The sequence below is a fragment of the Felis catus genome, chromosome E2, assembly GCF_018350175.1.
Source record: "Felis catus isolate Fca126 chromosome E2, F.catus_Fca126_mat1.0, whole genome shotgun sequence".
NCBI lineage: Eukaryota > Metazoa > Chordata > Mammalia > Carnivora > Felidae > Felis > Felis catus.
This window is the reverse complement of record NC_058382.1, coordinates 33,073,272-33,092,101: the sequence shown is the minus strand read 5'-3', so window position 1 is coordinate 33,092,101 and position 18,830 is coordinate 33,073,272. Positions and strand designations below refer to the sequence as shown.

General features: G+C 49.1%; 1 protein-coding gene across 2 annotated transcripts in view; it reads left to right on the top strand.

Annotated features, from left to right (window-relative positions):
• Window positions 1-2,392: 2,392 nt before the first annotated feature.
• Window positions 2,393-18,830, top strand: part of CES1 (carboxylesterase 1) — a 30,676-nt gene continuing 14,238 nt past the window's right edge. Inside the window, exons 1-7 of one of the 2 annotated variants that reach the window (XM_011290080.3) lie at window positions 2,393-2,548; window positions 5,638-5,842; window positions 9,525-9,669; window positions 12,490-12,623; window positions 15,017-15,170; window positions 16,719-16,823; window positions 17,794-17,898. In XM_011290080.3, the coding sequence (XP_011288382.1) occupies window positions 2,494-2,548; window positions 5,638-5,842; window positions 9,525-9,669; window positions 12,490-12,623; window positions 15,017-15,170; window positions 16,719-16,823; window positions 17,794-17,898 (903 nt within the window). In that variant the 5' untranslated portion in view covers window positions 2,393-2,493. 2 annotated transcript variants of the gene reach the window in all.

Below are 18,830 nucleotides of genomic sequence, written 5' to 3'. Positions count from 1 at the left end.
CTGTCCCAAGAGCCTGTTTCCACCTGTTTCAACCTGCCATCCCTCCAGGCAGCCTAAGGGCCCAGGAGGTGTCAGTAGGGAGTCATGGGTGCTTTGAAGGGTGGAGGTAGAGACGGTTCCAGGAGAGAGAAGCTACCGGAGCTTACCCACAGGCGAGTCAAGCGTGTGCTTAGGGCATCAACACAGTCAGTCTGTCAACAAGGTTTTGACACCACAGCAGAATGGTTAAGAATAGAGGTTGTAACAGGGGCGCCTGGGTGGCTCAGTCCGCTGGGCATCCGACTTCAGCTCAGGTCATGATCTCATGGTTCGTGGGGTCGAGCCCTGCGTAGGGTTCTGTGCTGACAGCTCAGAGCCTGGAGCCTGCTTCAGATTCTGTGTCTCCCTCTCTCTCTGCCCTCCCCCACTCGTGCTCTGTCTCTCTCTGTCTCAAGAATAAATAAATGTTTTAAAAATTTTTTTTTAAAATGAATATGGGCTGTAACATTATGCAGCTTTTGTTCAATCCTCAGCTCTTCCTGTACTTGATGTTCCTTGCCCTGCTGAGCCCTGGGATATCATAGAATCAATTCACGGGGTTAATTTTGAGAACTAAGTGAGGTACAGAATACAAAACGCTCAGCACCTCGTTTGCCACACAGAGAGCTCTCAATAAATCTCTGTCGAATGAAGTCCTGAAAGAATAGAAGTGGAAAATATGAAGTAAAAGCACGATACTGCAGCCAGGAAAATGGCTGTGGTAATACAAATTAGATGTATAACCTTCCAGAACTTTTCCCACGCAAAGATCTGTTTTTACTAAAATGGGATATTAGTATGGAAATAGAATTCATAGACCATACAATTCACCTTTTCCAAAGTGTGCAGTTCAGTGTTCTTTTAGTATATTCACACAGTTGTGTAACGACCCCCACCGCCCCCCCCCCCATCTAAACCCAGAACATTCCGTCACTCCACAAAAAAGCCTCCTACCCATTCTGAGTCAGTCCTTATGCCCTCCCTCCTCTGCCCCTAGCACCCTCTAATCTACTTTTTGTCTCAATGGATTTACTTATTCTGGACTTTTCCTATAAATAGACTTCTATAATATGTGGCCTACTGCTGTCCAGTTCTTATTGTCAGAAAGAATCGTGGTTCCTTTCTTTTCATGGCTGAATAATATTCCATTGCATGGAGAGATCAGACTTGGTTTTTCCATTCATCAGTTGAATGGTCACTTGGGTTGTTCCCGCTTTGGGGTATTACAAATAATGCTTTTCTTTGTGTCTCATTTTGTACGGATATGTTTTCAATGATCTTGGGTATACCTAGGAATGGAATCGCTGGGGGTATAGTAACTCTACGTTTGATTTCTGAGGAACTACTCAGTTATATCCTAAAGCAGCCGCAGCTATTTCATAACCTGATTTTGCCCCTTTTGCAATCGATCAAGGCTGTCTGTCCTTGCCAATAAAAGGGGTGTGCCTCACTAGTTTGAGTGAATGCACGCATAATATTTCCTTAGCCAGCTGTACCAGACTGTATTTAACGAATTCCCTTTTGTTGAACATTTAATAATCCTGTGAAAGAGGCATTGAGCGTCTAACTTGTGTCCCCAGCAGATACATGACACCTTCCCAGGTATATGCAGGGCACTTTGTATCCCCCTGTTGTAGTGCTTTCACAATGTGCAGTAATCCACTCTCCCCGACACCACGGAGTCTTATCTACTCCATGGTGAGGTCCTTGAGAAGGAACATCCCTTGAATTCATCTCTGTATCCATATCACCTGGCATAACACCAGGCTTTTGGTAAATGGAGAATAAATGAATAGATGGAATAATGACTAAATGGAAGGAAGGATGAATGCATGATTAGAGCCAGGGACTAGGGAGAGAAAGAGTTCACTTGTGGTAAGAGCTGTCTGCCCAAAGATCCCCACCTGGAGATGTAGTGAGTTCCCTGACCCTGGAGGTATGTGCTAGGAAGCTGAGTCACTTGGAGAGAATATCGTAAAGTTAATTTAGACATCAGAAGGGAAACCGGATGAATTTAAGGTGCTTCCAAACTTGACAGCATAGAACTCCATAGAAAAGAAGCCCAGGCAGCTAAGAGATTTGTCACGAGTTCCTTAGCTGAGCGGCTGTGAGGCTGGCAGTTGCTCTAGAAGTTTTCAAGTTTGTTCTGAGAACTTTGGACTAAAGCCTCTCCCTCTCTAAAGGCATCCAACTGTTCATGCCTGCTTGTGAAACCCAGAGTACACTGAGGTTAGAGTCCTGCAAGGCAGAAACCCTTATACAACAGGCTGCTGGACGAGTCCGTGGCTATCTGTAATCGGAGAGGCAGTCCTGGCAGTCTGGACGAAGAGGGTAAACTGAGCGGGTGTGGCTTAGAGGCCCTGCCACTTGTGGAGCCACAGAGCGGTGGGGGCGGGAGTGGGACCAGGGGGTGGGACCCGCACAGCCTCTATAAGCGTCGTGGACACCTTGAGGCTCTGCAGCTGCAGTCCTTCCATGATGTGGCTCTTAGCTCTGGTCTTGACCTCCCTCACCACTTCCATGACTTGGGGTGAGTCCTTCTGAAACAAAATAGCGAGGGGCGTTTGGAAATTCTTGTCCAGGCACGAGGTGGGGGAGATGCATGAGGGCAAGGGTGTGTGTGGCAGGACTGGTTCCGCAGCAGCCCATGCCCTCCAGACTTGGCGCGCTTGGGACCCAGCGGGTCCCCGCCAACCCGAGACGCAGGGGAGCACGAACACCCTGAGACTGCAGCTGTGTGCACAGGAGGGCACCCAGCTAACCTCATGCCTCATGGATGAGGGTTTCAGAGACTCCGTTTATTTTCCGCTTGATTATTTGTCTGAGTATGGCTGAATCACAGAGGGTGGCTTGGAAGAGTAGTAAGAGTACCCCCGGCTTTCTGCAAGTTGCATTAAGCCACTTTGCTTTTAGGAAAGACCTGTATTGGTACCTGTTATCGTAACCCAGAGAAATCCGAAGAGGCTCTTCACTGTTCTGTTACTGTACTCACATAAGTCTTTTCTAAAAAGAAAGAGGCCTAATGCAACTTGCAGAAAAAGAGGTGGGCGGGGGGTGGGGCGGGGGGTTGCTCTTCACTTCATGCCATTTCGACTTCGGAAAGATTTCATAGGAATGCTCTACCTTTGGCTGGCACACAGAGAGCCTGGATGGACTGTATATCCAGAGTGCATGGGTTTGAATTACTAGCTGGGTATCCTTAGACACCCTGCTTTAGTTTTCTGTGCCTCGGTTTCCCCCTCTCTAAAATGGGAATGACAGTACCTACCTCATTATGCTGTTGTGAAAGGTAAAACAGGTTGTTTCTAAAAAGTGCCTGCTATGGAGAGTGCACATAAAGGATTCCTAAATAAAGAAGTTGTTTTCAAATGTAGTGCGGTTGTAGAAAACTTGAGGTATGTTAAGGCCAACAGATCAGGAGCCAGCCGCAATAGCTTGCTACTCACAGTTCCCAGGAGGGGGAGGCATGCCACCAGCATGTCGCAGGGCAAGGTGATGCTCAGGGGGGGTGGGAGGAAGAGAGAGGAGGAAGGAATTTCAGGAATTACCGTAGTTGCCAGGGGAAGGAAGAGGTAAGACAGGATAAGCAAGTTTCGGATTGGGAAACTAACCAATTTCAGGGAGTTCTCAGGCACAAGAGCGGCTGGCTGTTGTTGGGTACCTGGCCCTGGAGTGATTAGGGCAGGATGGTAGTGGCTTGGCCTGGGAGAGCCCCATAAGAAGGTGGTAGGGGTATGGGTTCTGCTTGCCCAAAGGGAAGTTGACTCCTGTCCCTAGAATTGGCTCCCTCTGAGAGGGGCAGTGCCTCCGGGGTCAGCAAGGCCCCAGATGTCAAGCATCAGCATACACAAAATAAAACACGAGATAACATAAGAATGTAGCACGGGACTCCGAATGCATCTGTGCCCGTTTACAGGCAGAGAAACAGACTCAAGAGAGGGAAATGTATTTGCTCAAGGTCAACTGGAAAATCATGCTCCGGAATCTGTCTGTGGTTCATGAATGGAGAGCCAGGGCTGTGACCATCAGAACTGTGAGGGTCCAGACCTCATCTGCATTTTATCTTCATTCTGATGGGGACATGGTGAGAAACCTGGAACTGCATATAAGGGCAGAGTAAGAACCTAATTAGGAATGGGTCTATCCCTTCCTGCTGGTTACTCGCTGGCAAGGCCATCCCATTTCCATCCTCAGAAAGTCCATACTGGCTGCTCCCATTTGCTCAGCTTCCTCATCTGTAAAATGGGCATATTGTAAAGATAAATGGGAAATGGACCGGAATGCACATGTGGCACATAGTGAGCGCTCAGCATACAAACATTACATCTATACTTACGTCGTACATCGAGTGCGCACTGCTCCTGTTACCATAACCCTTATGCCTCTCGCTCCATCCACCCGCTTTTTCACCCTCGCCGATTGGCTTCCGTCCACTTCATCTGTCTTGAGGATTATCACTGGATATTCTCCTATAAGACCAAACCTGGATTCTTCTTTTCTGTTCTGCCCTCACATTTTGAGGGAGAAGTTGGCCTTTTGTCTATGCCTAAAAGGGAGCAATTGGAAGGATGCCAGGCTAGAAATGGTTTCAGATGAGAAATTTACACACACAGGCTGCTTGGGGGATGGGCCGTGATCAAGAGTCTGAGCAGCCACTTGCACATGCAAATCCAGAAAGAAACCGGGACTGGGGTGGAAGCTTCAGGGAGACGGGTGCAGCTGGGTGGGGAAGAACTGCGTGCCCAACAAGGGTGGAACAGGTAGGAATCGGACCCCCAGTCTCCCCTCTGGACGACCCTGTGCAGAGCCACCAGAGGAACCCCCTTCAAGCTGATTGGGTCACTCTGGCATACTCCTGGACTGTTCACTGCCTCTCATTTACCCACTAAATAAAGGCCCAACTGTTAGGCTGGCGCTGAGGCCCTCCCAGGACTGAACCTGACTCATTACAGGCTGCCACCGGCTCCCCAGCGACTCCCTTCGCTCTTCCTCAGGCTGGCCTTGCATTTTGCTCTCAGAGCCTCACCTAGGCACATTCTCTTCTCTGCTTTATACCTTTATCCCCACTCTCCCCTCTGCTGCTTGTTGGGTCCCCCTCTCCCACTGCCAGTCTCAGCTCCAAGTTCACTGTCCCCATGATGCCACCGATCAGAAGGTCCCCCTGCCTCTTCTGACTCCTGTAGGGCCTCACTGGGACCTCTCTCAGGACACCAACCCCCTTGCTTCCCTCTGAGTGGAGTCAGGTGTGTTTATGACTCATTCTCCCTACAAGGTTCAGAGACACTGAGAGGAGGGAGTGCCTCTTGTTCATCCTCTCCGCCAGCATGCAGCTCAGCGCCTGGGTCCTAATGGATACCTGTTTCTAGAGTCTTCTAAGGGTGGAATCAAAAGGCTTCATCCTCTCAGCAGCTCTTTTTCTTGTATTTCCTTTTTACTTGATGGTATTATACCTCCAATACCAATACCAATCCAGATAGCCCCGAGTAAGGGGCTGTTTACAAAGAAGAAACTGAGGCCCAGAGGGTTTCAGTGACTCATTCACGGTCACATGCTGAAAGCGGAAAACCCACCTGCAGTCCAGGTCAAACTTTTCCTCTCTTTCCTCTGGATGTCCAGCAGGGCACCCGTCCTCACCTCCTGTGGTGGACACCTCTCAAGGCAAAGTCCTGGGCAAGCACGTCAGCGTAGAAGGATTTGCACAGCCTGTGGCCGTCTTCCTGGGAATCCCTTTTGCCAGGCCTCCTCTTGGATCCCTGAGGTTTGCTCCACCACAGCCTGCAGAGCCATGGAACTTCGTGAAGAATACCACCTCCTACCCTCCTATGTAAGCTGGCATCTTTTCAATGGGAATGTTTGTCTCAAAGTGATACGGGAAGGAGCCAAGGCAACACCCTGAGTGGCTTTGCTCTGAAATCTCTGAGCTGTTGTAGATCCTTAAAAACCTTGCAGAACTCACAGCATTCTAGAGCCCTTTATTCAACAAACGTTTATTAAGCATGTTCTGGGTTCCTAAGATCCATGCATGAAAATTATCCCTATGTTCATGGTGCTTGCATTCGAGCAGGGAGAGTTAGATAACAAACAAAAAATATGCAAATTAATAAATTATGTACTATGTTAGAATATGATAAATGTCTTGGGAAAGAATTAGAAGTCGAGTCAGTGAGGGAGATCAGCTGTAATGATTCTGTTTATTCTCTTATCTTGAACTTTGCTAAAATGGGGGAGCAGGGTGGGTGAAGGAGGTTTGTGGGTGGGGAGTCCTGAGGGGAGTTGACTGGGAAAGTTCCCAACTCCCAGGTGTGTCTAAGTACCTAGTCATGAGCAGAGCAGTGGTTGGTGTGTCCCAATCACCCTGACCAAAGGGGCGCCTGGGTGGCTCAGTCGGTTAAGCATCTGACTTTGGCTCAGGTCATGATCTCGAGGTTCATGAATTCAAGTCCCGCGTCGGGCTCTGTGCTAACAGCTCAGAGCCTGGAGCCTGCTTTGGATTCTGTATCTCCATGTCTCTCTGCCCCTTCCCTGCTCACGCTCTCTCTCTCTCTCTCTCTCTCTCTCTCTCTCTCTCTCTCAAAGATAGATAAGAATTAAAGTATTTTTAAAATGTATGCATGTTTATTTCCTGATTGCAAAGGTAATAACATACTTAGTACAGAAAAGGGAGGAAGCACAGGTAAGTAAAGGTAAGACAATGAAAATCATACACAATTCCCCCATAGAGAGAACTGCTGTTCACATTCTAGATTCTGCTTTTCTGGTCTTTTATCTATTGCATATTTTCTCCATTAAAAATAGAATCCATAAGATTCTGCACTGAATTCCAATGCGTGGGTTTCTTTTCCCCCACATCAAGAAACAATTCTCTGACACCAGCTGTGTGTCCTACAATTCAACTCATTCTTACACTGTTCTGCCCGGAGATAGTGTCAGATCCCACAGGTTAAAGACTCAGCCCCACAAGACTGCTGTCTGCTTCTGATGCCAATCACAAGTAGTCCCAGCTGTCAACTGTGCTTGTGACCTTGGCTCTAAATCACAGGTTCCCATGACCCCCTTCTTGGGTTCTATTAATTTGCTAGAGTGGTCACAGATCTCGGGAAACTGGTTTATTCACTAGATTACCAGTTTATTACAAGGTTTTTAAAGAGTATGTATCAACAGTTAAACGAAGAGATCCGTGGGGTGAGGTCCCGAACAAAGGAGATTCTGTGTCCTTCTAGAGTTTGGGTTCTGGCACGGTGGCCTTAAAACATTCTGATTCAACAACTTGGGAACTCTCTGAACCCTGTCCTGTGGGTATTTTGGGGAAGGCTTTGTTACGTAAGCATGATTGATGAAACCAGTGGCCACTGGCCAGGATTCCACCTCCAGCCCCTCCTGCCTCCCCAGAGGCCAGGGGGCAGGACTGAAAGTTCCAGGCCTTTAATAAGTGTTTCATTTACCAGACAACCAGCTCCCATCTGAAGTGTGATCAAAAGTCACCTTATTAACACAACAAAAATATCTTTGCTGTTTTCTTCACAGAGGAAATGCCAGAGGTTTTAGGGAGTCTGTTCCAGAAATAGGATGGAGGCCAGATAGATATTTCTTATGATAAAAAACAATATCACCTCACATGATAAAGGTAGTTTAGATGCCTGCTTTGCTCATTTATAAATATATCATGAACATTGCTCTATGTCATTAAATATCATAGCCTGACATAGAAATAGCTACATTACATTGAGTATTGAATCATACTTTATTTACCCAATCTCTTATATGGGGTCATTAAGTTGTTTTTGATAGTATAAATAACACTCTGATGAATATCCTGCAGCTAAATCTTTATGCACACCAATGAATATTTTTGGATAAGTTCGAAGAAATGACATTTCTGAGTAAAAGAGTATGCACCTCCTGTTAAATTCCTTTCCAGAAATGTTCCAACCACACTCTTCCTATTAATATATGAACACCTCCATTCACCAGAACTTTGGCAATGCGTGGGTTATTAAAAAATACCTTTGGGCTGTTGGATAGGCAAAATAATAATAATTGTTATTATCATTATAGTTATATATAATTTTGCTATTTATTCCCCATTAATTTGAACACTAGTGACGTTGAACTCTTTTCTCTCTTTTGACGTTTGATTTTCTTCTTTTATGACTATTAAGCTCCTTGTTCTGGTGATCAGGAGAAAGTTCCCTTATGGTGGAAATTAAGAAGTCACCGTTGGGGGCCCTGATTCTGCCACTTGATAGCTATGTCATCCAAGTGCCTCACGTACCTAATTTACATACAGAGGGCAGTGATACCTGCCTTCTGGTACCTTGAGATTATGTCCTTAGAAATACAATGCACTAGATCTATTCAATAGAATAGATCTTTCCGGCTGCGTGACCTTGGGTAGTTCTCTAACCTCTCTGTGCTTCAGTTTTCTCAACTATAAAATGGGGATAGTAATAGAATCTATGTTATGGGCTTGTCATGGGAGGATTAAAGGGGTTAGTACATAAGGAGTACTTAAGACAGCACCTGGCATGCTGGGAGGGCCATGAATATTACCAGTTTTAATCTATGTTGGAGCTTTAAGATCTGTTATTAGGGAAACCAATAGTGCTTGTCTGGGTTGGATAGATTCTTAGCATGTCAGGGCTGCAAGACCTTTTTTTTTCTTTTTTTTAAATGTTTATTTTATTGATTTTGAGAGAGAGACAGCACAAGCAGGGGAGGGGCAGAGAGAGAGGGAGAGAGGGAATCCCAAGCAGGCTCCGTGCTGTCAGTGCAGAGCCTTAACACGGGGCTCCAACTCATGAAGAGCGAGATCGTGACCTGATCTGAAATCAAGAGTCAGACAAGCTTAACCGGCTGAACCCCCCAGGCGCTCCTGCAAGGCCCTTATAGAAATCCCTTCCCTCACAGAGACCTGGCAGATTCAAGCCAAAGCAGGCAAGGGATTCACCCTGGGTCTCCCAGAAAATTAGTGAGGGAGGCAGGACCAGAATACAGTTCTCCTGATATGGCCCCACACACATTTCATCCCTGACCTGTTGTGGTCCTTAAACGCCTGCCATGTGAGTGACTTTGCAGGGATTATGGAAGTCTACCATGAACTAGAACATGCTCACCTGGTGGAGGACACGTTTACCTGGAACACGGAGAGCTGGGATGCTTCTGGGACTGTTTCCTCTGGCATTGAAACAGTCCTCTCCCAGGCAATCAGCATACTGGCAGCCTCCTCTCCTTGACCCAGGGCCCCTCAAAGCCTCCAGGAAGGGGAGAGGTGCTTCTCACCGTACCTGGTCCCAGGAGACCTTAGTGAGCCTCAGGCCCCCTACCCAGACTCTCCCTCACCACCTCTCCTGAGAGAGTCTCCGAACCATTCCAATGTCTCCAGCCTAGTAAGAACAGCTTTACTTACCAGCCTAAACCCACCAGCCCAAGCCCTGGCCTGACCGCAGAAGGCATTTGCTCAGCTCCGAGTGAACCTCACAAGCTCCTCTTTCTTGTCCCCTCCCTAGGTGCTCCCAGGATGCAGCGGGAGGGCAGGTGCTCTCCGACCTCTTTACCAACAGGAAGGAAAGCATTCCTCTCACGTTTTCCGAAGACTGCCTGTACCTAAATATTTACACTCCTGTTGACTTGAGGAAGAAGAACAGGCTGCCGGTAAGCAGAAGTTTCCAGCACTGCGGGTCTTCTGGTGTAGACCAGAAGAGCGAGAAGGCAGCTTGGGTGGGGGCTGTTTCAGGGACCCCCTGCTTCCCTTACCTCCCACGGTCAGACCCCATGACCCCAAGAAACACAAGCTCTCCACACCTCAGTCTCCCCTAGTGACAGACACGGGGCCTTAGGCGAGTTTGCTGTGCCTCTGTCATGCACATTGTGATTTTTGCCAAATTGTTTCTTGCTGACAGAAGGACAAGAATGATTACTCTTAGAGTTAAGCCGCCAGTCCAATCCTTCCTTTACAAGTAGAGAAACTGAGGTCCAGAATGGGGAGGGGAGATCACGCTGTGGGATTGGCAGGATGAGAGCATAGGCCTTCTGAGTCTCAAACCAGTGCTCCCTGGCACAGACTGAGAAAGTGAGCCTGTGGGTGGCCTTTCCTCAGCACTTAAGATGCTCCTCTGTCAACTTCCAGGGTCCCCTGAGAGATGTTAGGGGAAGAGCCTGGGGCAACCCATGAAGCTCTTTCTTTTGCCTCTGGCCAAATTTCTGGGATTTTATTGTAGCTAATCTCCTTCCTTAATTGTCTTTGGCACCGACCTATGACCCCATGAGTCAGCATTTCCACAATAGAAGAGGCCTAGAGGCGGGGCAGCTTCCAAACTCAAGCTGAAGCTTGGAGGAAGGTCTCCTGGAAAAGGAGGTATTCCCTGGGGTGGAGAGGCGTGGGGATGTTAGCACCCAGCCATCTCTCAGAAGCATGCCTGGCATGATGCCCTGGAGTGGGGGGAGGGCATCTGTGGACTTGTGAGCAGAAACTAGCACTGTATATGCTCAGCTCAGTGAGATGGGACAACGTTTCACTCACTCATTCATTCATCCGTTCTTCTGTTACGTGCCCTCCCATGCATAGCTACACCTGGGGGTTAGGACAAAGGAGGGACAAAAAAGCCATCACCAGACAGCCATTACTGTGGAGGATGACTCCATCTGCGCTGCTCAAACACTGACCAGCTTCTTCAGTGAATCACTACTGACCAGCCTTTGCCTCGGCCTTCAGGCAGATGACTGCAAACTCAGCCCCTCTCCGCAGAGGCGGGCAGGGATCAGAGGTGTGGGAGGAACAGAGGGAGGACCCCTACTTACGGACACAGGACTACAGGGTCTGGTCTTAAGCCTTGGTTCTGCCTTTTCCTAGCAGAGAGACCTGGCTCTGTTTCTTTAGAATAGCGTTAGTCACATATTCGATGACGCATGTCAAGCTTTGTCTCAGTGGCTGGTGAGTGTGCAAGGCAAGTACTCCTGAAGCATTAGTTAGAGTTGAAGGGAAGATCTTACTCCTGTCCTAACAGCCAGCCCACTGAACCAGGCTGGGGGCCACACTGCGCTGGGTGGCTCAACAGAGGGACTCCAGAGCCAGACTGGGTGGGTCAAGTCCTGCTTCTGCTGCTTATGAGTTGTGTGACTTCAGGCGGGTTCAATGCCTCAGTTTTCCTGTGTGTTAACGGGACAGCGTTAGTCCCTACTTCATGGAATGGTACTTGGCACTTAGTGTTACAAATTCTTTTTTTTTTTTTAAGTTTATTATTTTTGGGGACACCTGGGTGGCTTGGTCCGTTAAGCGTCCAACTTTGGCTCAGGCCACGATCTCCCAGTCCGTGGGTTCGAGCCCCACGTCGGGCTCCATGCTGACAGCTCAGAGCCTGGAGCCTGCTTCAGATTCCGTGTCTCCCTCTCTCTCTGACCCTCCCCCACTCATGCTCTGTCTCTCTCTCTCAAAAATAAATAATCATTAAAAAAATTTTAAGCTTATTATTTATTTTAAGAAAGAGAGAGAGAGAGAGAGAGAGAGACAGTGGGGGAGGGGCAGAGAGAGAGAGAGAGAGAGAGAGAAATGGTGGGGGAGGGGCAGAGAGAGAGAGAGAGAGAGAGAGGGAGAGAGAGAATCCCAAGCAGTCTCCGTGCTGCCAGTGCAGAGCCCAATGCAAGCCAACTGTGAGATCATGACCTGAGCCGAAGTTGGATGCTTGACTGACTGAGCCACCCAGGTGCCCACCCCCAATTTTTTTATTAATAAAACTATTGCAATATTATTTTTCAAGCACTCTTACTCCCTGGCTGTGTGAGCGCCTACATGCCAGGGCCAAGCATTATGAAGTGCCATGTCTACCCTCATCCGCAAGGCTTATCGTGGTCCCTGGCACATAGTAGGTTCTCACATCATATCGGTCCAATGAATGACAACTTACTGGAGGAGGTGGCTTTTAGGCTGGGCTTTGGAAGATGGGTGGGATTTGGGGTTGCAGAGGAGGCAGAAGGAAGGTGTATTTGAAAGAAATCCCACTGGGGGCACATGTGCTTCTCGAGACAGTCATTCATGTGCCAGAGCCGTTTAATTCACCGCACACGAGGTAAGATGAGGCTGAAATACAGGGCTGCGGCAGGCAGGGCGTGCAGGGCTGTGGGAACAGTCCGAGCATGAGGACAATGGGAGTGTTGGGTGTTGGGGAGAACGTGGTACTCTCAACCTCGGCTGCTCCCATGATGAAGTTCTCAGCGTGAAGAGCCTGGTGACATTGGAGCTGGGGACCCAGGAAGGGACAGCCAGGGTGCACCGAGTAGGGTGGTGGCCCAGGCCCCGGTTGGGAGCACAGAAGAAAGGAGCACCTGCCTGCTCCCACTTTGCTGGGGACTAGTGGACTTCAGGGATCAGCCCCCTTGGGTCACGGTCAAGAGGTAGGCGACCAAACCAGATAACCTGTTGAGGCCCTTCCCGGCTTTGCTTCCTCTAACCAGGACGGTTGCTTCCCTCCTGTCCAGGTGATGGTGTGGATCCACGGAGGGGGTCTGATGGTGGGTGGAGCATCAACCTATAGTGGACTGGTCCTCTCTGCCCATGAAAATGTGGTGGTGGTGACCATTCAGTACCGCCTGGGCATCTGGGGATACTTCAGGTAAGATACATTGGCCCCCAAAGCAAGGATGCAAGGATTCAGCTCTGATCATGTCAGCCCTCGAGGGGCTCTTGGCCAGGTTCCCTAGTGAAGCATCCAAGTCCCTTCATATTTGTGCTCTACCTATCTTCTCCTTCCCCAGCCACACGGGTCCACTTGCTTCTGAGCTTTTTGTAGGTGTATCCTCTCTACCTAGAATGCCCGTTCTACCTGATGGACTTCTTCCTTTTTTTTTTAATGTTTGTTTATTTTGGGGGGGAGGGGCAGAAAGAGGGGGACAGAGGATCTGAAGCAGGCTCTGTGCTGACAGCAGAGCCTGACGTGGGGCTCGAACTCACGAATCGTGAGATCATGACCTGACCCGAAGTTGGACACCTCAACCGACTGAGCCACCCAGGCGCCGGTACCTGATGAACTTCTATTCATCCTGCAAGGCCCAACCCAAATGTTACACCCTCTGAAATACTCTTCTCTTTCTCACTTGTGCTGTCCCAGCACATTGCACACATCTATCGAGACAGCATGCAGCAGGGCACTTAGAGGCTACCACATGAGAAAGGAAGGAAGGAACGTGGTCCGGGCAGGAACTCAGTGCATCCTTGTGGGTGAAGGAAAAGGAACGGGTGTCTGGAGCTGAAGGTTGTCGGTGCATCTGACTCCAGTGGACAGCCCCCCTGGGAGGAATGTCAGACCCACTCCTCCTGTTTCCTTTTTTGGAATTTGGCCCAAATGAGTGAAGGCAGGTGTCTTCCCGATTGAGTCTCCATGGGGCAGGGACCAGTTTCCTTGCAGGACACAGTTACCTCTGTGTTACACAGTCCCTCCGACCCTGAGATGGCTGAAGGGTGGGCCGGGGGTGGGCTGCTCCCAAGAAAGACCCCCAGGGCTGGAGGAGGGCTACCCCAGGTGAGTGCTGCCTCGGGATGAATCGCCACCATTGAGACTCCTCTCCTCTCTCAGCCGTGGCCCGTCTCTCTGCTCCCCGTTACAGTCAAACCGCTATATTAGCTATTTCTGCTGCTGCTGCCCCTCCCAGTCTGCCCTCTGCCCACCCCACCCTGGTCAGGGTTCCTCTCCAAACACACCACTGCGTTTTGGCCGAGGTCACCAGTGACCCAACAGCTCTTGGGCCAACCTCGGCAGCATCCACACACGACTCTTCACAGGAGACCCTCTGACCTCCATGTGTATCTCTCTCTCCGTCTCCACTGGCCCCCTGGGTGACCTCAGGGGCCGCATTCAAAGCTCCCCGTTTCAGCCCCTGCCTCTCCTTGGAAATCCAGATGTGTAAGGCATTAACTAGTACCTGCACCTGCTGCTATCTCCACTGGACGTCTGAAGGGCCCCACACTCCACGGGGACAAACTTAACCCTTGACCCCCACCACTCCTTGCTCCGTACTTTCCTACTCTCCTGACAGTGCCTCCTGTTGGCTACTGGAAGCCCCTCCTTCCACCTGCTTCAGATAGAAGACTAGCGGGCACCCTTGACTTGTCTCCTTCTTACTCCTCACATCCAGTCGGGTCAGCAAATCCTCTCGGTTCCACCTTCAGATTATATTCAGGATCCAACCACTTCTCGCCTCTGCCCTTATGGCCCCTAACCAGCCCTCTGTGTCTCTCTCTTAGATTATTGTAATAACCACCTACTTTTATAACCCTGCTGCTTGGATGCTTACATCTAATCCAGACAGTAGCCAGAGCGATCATTGAAGACATAAATGGAACCTCGTCGTTGCCCTGAAATGGATTCCCACATTGCTAACAATGACATCAAAGGTCTTACCAAGGCCCACAGAGCCCTCTAGCTGCATGTCCGACACTCCTACTTTTGTCCACTGGACGCCAGGGCCTTTGCACTGGCTGTTTTTTCAGCCTGGCATTCCCTTCTTTGGATATGTGCAAGGCTCATGCGCTCATCCATTCAAGTCTCTACTCAAACGCTACCACCTCAAAGAGGCCTTTCTTGGTCATGTGATCTGAGATAGGACCCAGCTGCTCCACTCCTGCCTTTTCCCTCACCCTGTTTTATTTTTCCTGAGAATACTTTTACTATCTGACATCATATTCTGTATTTATCTGTTTGTGTGTGATCTGTAGTGTGAGCTCTGTATAATCAGAGATTTTGCCTGCTTCGTTGTCAGATGTGCTCCTAGCTCTTAGAACAGTGTTTTGCATAAAGTAGACACTCAGTAAATAGATCCCAGTTGAATGACTATAGAGCCCTACAACAGAACAAGGCTACAGAAATGAAGACGGGAGACGACCCTTGTGTCAGGGTTGTGGAAGCCCAGTCTTTTACTAGAAGACTCACCTAGGGCCCCCAGCCCCATTTATGGTCCTGAGAGCCCTGCCATGAAGTCTGTGCTCCCGCCTCCACCCTGTTCTTAACAGCACGGGGGACGAACACAGCCGGGGAAACTGGGGTCTGTTGGACCAGGTGGCCGCACTTCGCTGGGTCCAGGAGAACATTGCCAACTTTGGAGGGAACCCGGGTTCTGTCACTATCTTCGGAGAGTCAGCAGGAGGTATCAGCGTCTCTATTCTTGTAAGTGTTCCTGGCCTTGGTACGGCTACTGATGAGACTCCTTGGAGCCTTTGCCCTGTTGGCACCTTTCCCTACGAGATCTGGATCTAGGGCTGCCCCTACTCTGCACGGCATTAGATGGGGGGGGGGGGGGGGAGGGCTAATGGTCAAACTCTCCTTGGCCCCTGGGAGGCTCAGAGCCCAGGCTAGTGTCCTGGGTCCTCGAGAGTCTCCAGCCCCAGCCACAGTGGCGACATTCCTCCTCTTCTAACGTGGCTGAGCTCCAGCTCTCTCTCTCCTTCCTACTCATCTTAACATTAAGATTCACTGCATTTCTCCTGGAAGGTAGGGGTGAGCATGGATTATGAATAAGAGTTGGACAGCGTCACTGTTCGGCCTGAAGCCAGGTCTGCCTGTCGGGGGATGTGAGCGCTCAGAGCAGGGCAGAGGTGGAGCCAGGATGGGGGGAGTGTGTGACCAGGGGAGGGTGGTGGAAGTGGGGTCGGGAAGGGATGGGGGAGCCGTGTGGGCTCCTGGGGCCCCTGGGGACCAGGTGTGGGGAATGAGGCTGGGGAGCCGCTGAGAGAAGCAGGGATGGAAACCAGTTGACAAAGTGCTGGGAGCCATAGAACACCCTCCAGCCCCTTCACTGTTGAGGGTCAGCACCATTACTGTATTTTGAATGTATGTATTGGTTTCCTTGTGGAACACTCAGAAGGAAATGTTTTTATATCGTATGAAGTGGAGAAATAGGAAAAGTACAAACAAACCCAAAGAAAAAAAAGTCATCCATAGCCCCATTACCCAGGGAAGCTCACCATGGACATTTTGACACTTTTCTAGTTTTTTCCTCCATGATTCGCTTACCCTGTGTTTCTTTCTTTCTCTCTCTCTCTCTCTCTCTCTCTCTCTCATCTATCTATCTATCTATCTATCTATCTATCTATGTATCATCTATCTCTGATTGATCTATCTATCATTTATCTACCTAAGATTTTTTAAACAAAACCCTTCCTTAGCATATCTTATAATGGAAACATTTCCCTGAACATTAAACACTCTTCCACTAATATCGTTTTGTTGTAGATTCCATGGTATTCCATGGTATAGATTTGCAGTGTTCCACGGTAAGAACGGAAAATGGTTTATTCACTCAACTGCATGATATTGGAAGCTTAGGTTATTCCCAATTATATTATAAACATTATGATCACTTTTCTTAGGATAAATCCTGAGTAATGGAAATGGGGAATCAGAACTGTGTCTTTAGAGTGTGGGCAGGAGTTGCCACACTGTGTTTAGATAGTTCTGATTGTTATGATCAGTGCGATCGTAACACTTCCTGTTCTCCCCTCTTTCTGTGCTGCTGGCTGTCTCCAGCTAAGGTTCTCTTGGAGAAACCAGTCCCAGGATTGGCCTGGGACCAGGCCAGGCCAGGCAAGGACCTGCCGTGTCTACTGAGTGCCAGGGTCTTCAAGGGAATGGGCCAGAGTAGAGCTGTGGATGGGATAGCTCTTGAAAAGCCCTCCACACAAGCAGAAACTCTCTTTCCGTCCACTCTCCTGCCAGGTGTTATCTCCACTGGCCAAGAACCTCTTCCACCGGGCCATCTCCGAGAGTGGCGTGGCCCTCATTACTGCCCTGGTCAAGAAAGACATGAAGGATGCAGCTCAGGTGGGTCACACTGGGTCACCTGACACCCTTTGCTCCACTCCCCTGGAGTCTTCAGGGGACTTTGCTGCCAGGGCATCCAGAGTCACGAAACTGGAAGGGCGAGGAGACGTGGCAGCCAGCCTCCCAGTTTTACCACTGAGCAAACTGGGGCGGACAGTGGAAGCAGCTTGCAGGGACCACGAGGGATCGGGGCAGAGCTGGGATTCGAGCACGTGGCTCTGGACCGCCAGCATGGTGCTCTGTCCACTGAGCACTCTTCCCAAAGTGTGCCAAGGCGGGCTTCCAGGCCACACAGTGGGCAGCGGACTCTCCCCACGTCTCGTCTCTCAGGGTCTCAGTTCTGGTGAACCCACTAGCAGGATGTGGGCCTGGAGTGGCTCCTCCTTAAGTGCCTCATGGCTGGGGTGGGTTCCTGGAGAATTCATTCATTCACTCGTTCATTCATTCATCACATAATTTGGGGATAGCCAGACCTCTAACAGCCTCGTGAATTTTGCATTGTAATGGAGGAGGCAGATTAATGATTCCATAATCACACAGATTATAAAGTCTCTGCTGATAAGAGCAATAAAACAGAGGTGTCTGATGTCATAACGTAATCCAAAAGAAGCACCTAAGCTAGTGTGTAGGGTGTAAGGCTTCCTGAAAAGACATCTGAAACCAGGCAGTGTGGTTCTGGATTCCGTGCTCTTACAGCCCCCCGCCCCCGCCCCGATCCCCCGCCCTGCGCTCCCTCCCTCTAGACGCTCAGCTTGGAGATGGTTACGCCCATTTTAACAGAGACAGGGGAATAAGGACAAAGCTTGTCTAATTGCCACGACGGGACCCAGGACCCCCACCTGCTGGTCTCGAGTATTCTCTGCTCCCCCACCGCTGTCTTTAAAAATGAAGGTCGGGGTAGAACAGCTCTTTATTGATGGAGGGAAGGGACATGGCTCTTGAATTCTGCTGCTCCTTGTGATCTCTGCAGCAAATTGCTTTCTTTGCTGGGTGTAAAACCACCACCTCGGCTGTCACTGTTCACTGCCTGCGCCAGAAGACAGAAGAGGAGCTCTTGGAGATATCGCGGAAAATGGTAGGTGTATCCATTCTCGTGGCCACGCGAGCACCCCACCCAGGCTTCATTATTTCAGCAGTCCCCTTGACCTAGAAACCTGCCTGGGACAGTGTCTCTCCCCTGGGGAACAGTGTCAGCCTCTGGATCTGAATGGGAATTTCTTTCTTTCTTTTTTTTTTTTCTTTATTTAATTTGAGAGAGAGAGAGAGAGAGAGAGAGAGAGAGCGAGAGACAGCATGCAAGCTGGGGAGAGGGGCAGAGGCAGAGAGAGAGAATCTTAAGCAGGCCCCATGCTCATGCCGAGCCCAACTTGGGCTTGATCCCATGACCCTGGGATCATAACCTGAGCCAAAATCTAGAGTCAGATGCTCACCCGGCTGAGCCACCCAGGCGCCCCTCTTTTTTTTCTTTTTTATTATGAAATATCTCAAACATTTGCAAAGTTGAAAAACAGCATAATGAACAAATTGTATCATAATCTCTCACCTCTATCAAAACTTACTATTTTCCCATTCTTGTTTCCAAATGTATTTTTAAGGAATGAAGTATTACATATTCCCAGAGATAACTACTGTTCTGAATTTTGAGGATGGGATATTAAGAACAAAGATTTTAAGGAAGGTTGTCACAATTTATCTTGCTTAATTTAGAAACTACCTCAATTATATCCCAGTGGTGGCCCAATTTTCTGGCTTTTCTGAGACTCTGCCTCCATTGTGATTCTGGAACAACCATCCATCCATCAATTCATTCATCATCATATTTGTCTACTCATCCACCAGTCTGTCCAATTCATCAATGTTCTTTTATCAGTTTAATATCAGTCCATCCCTAACTTTCGTTCATTTCAGTCATCTCTACATTATCCAACCACCGTGTATCTTCACTTACCATTCACTTATCATCCAAAATCAGTGATCCATCCCTCACCTAGCTATTGTTGATCTGTC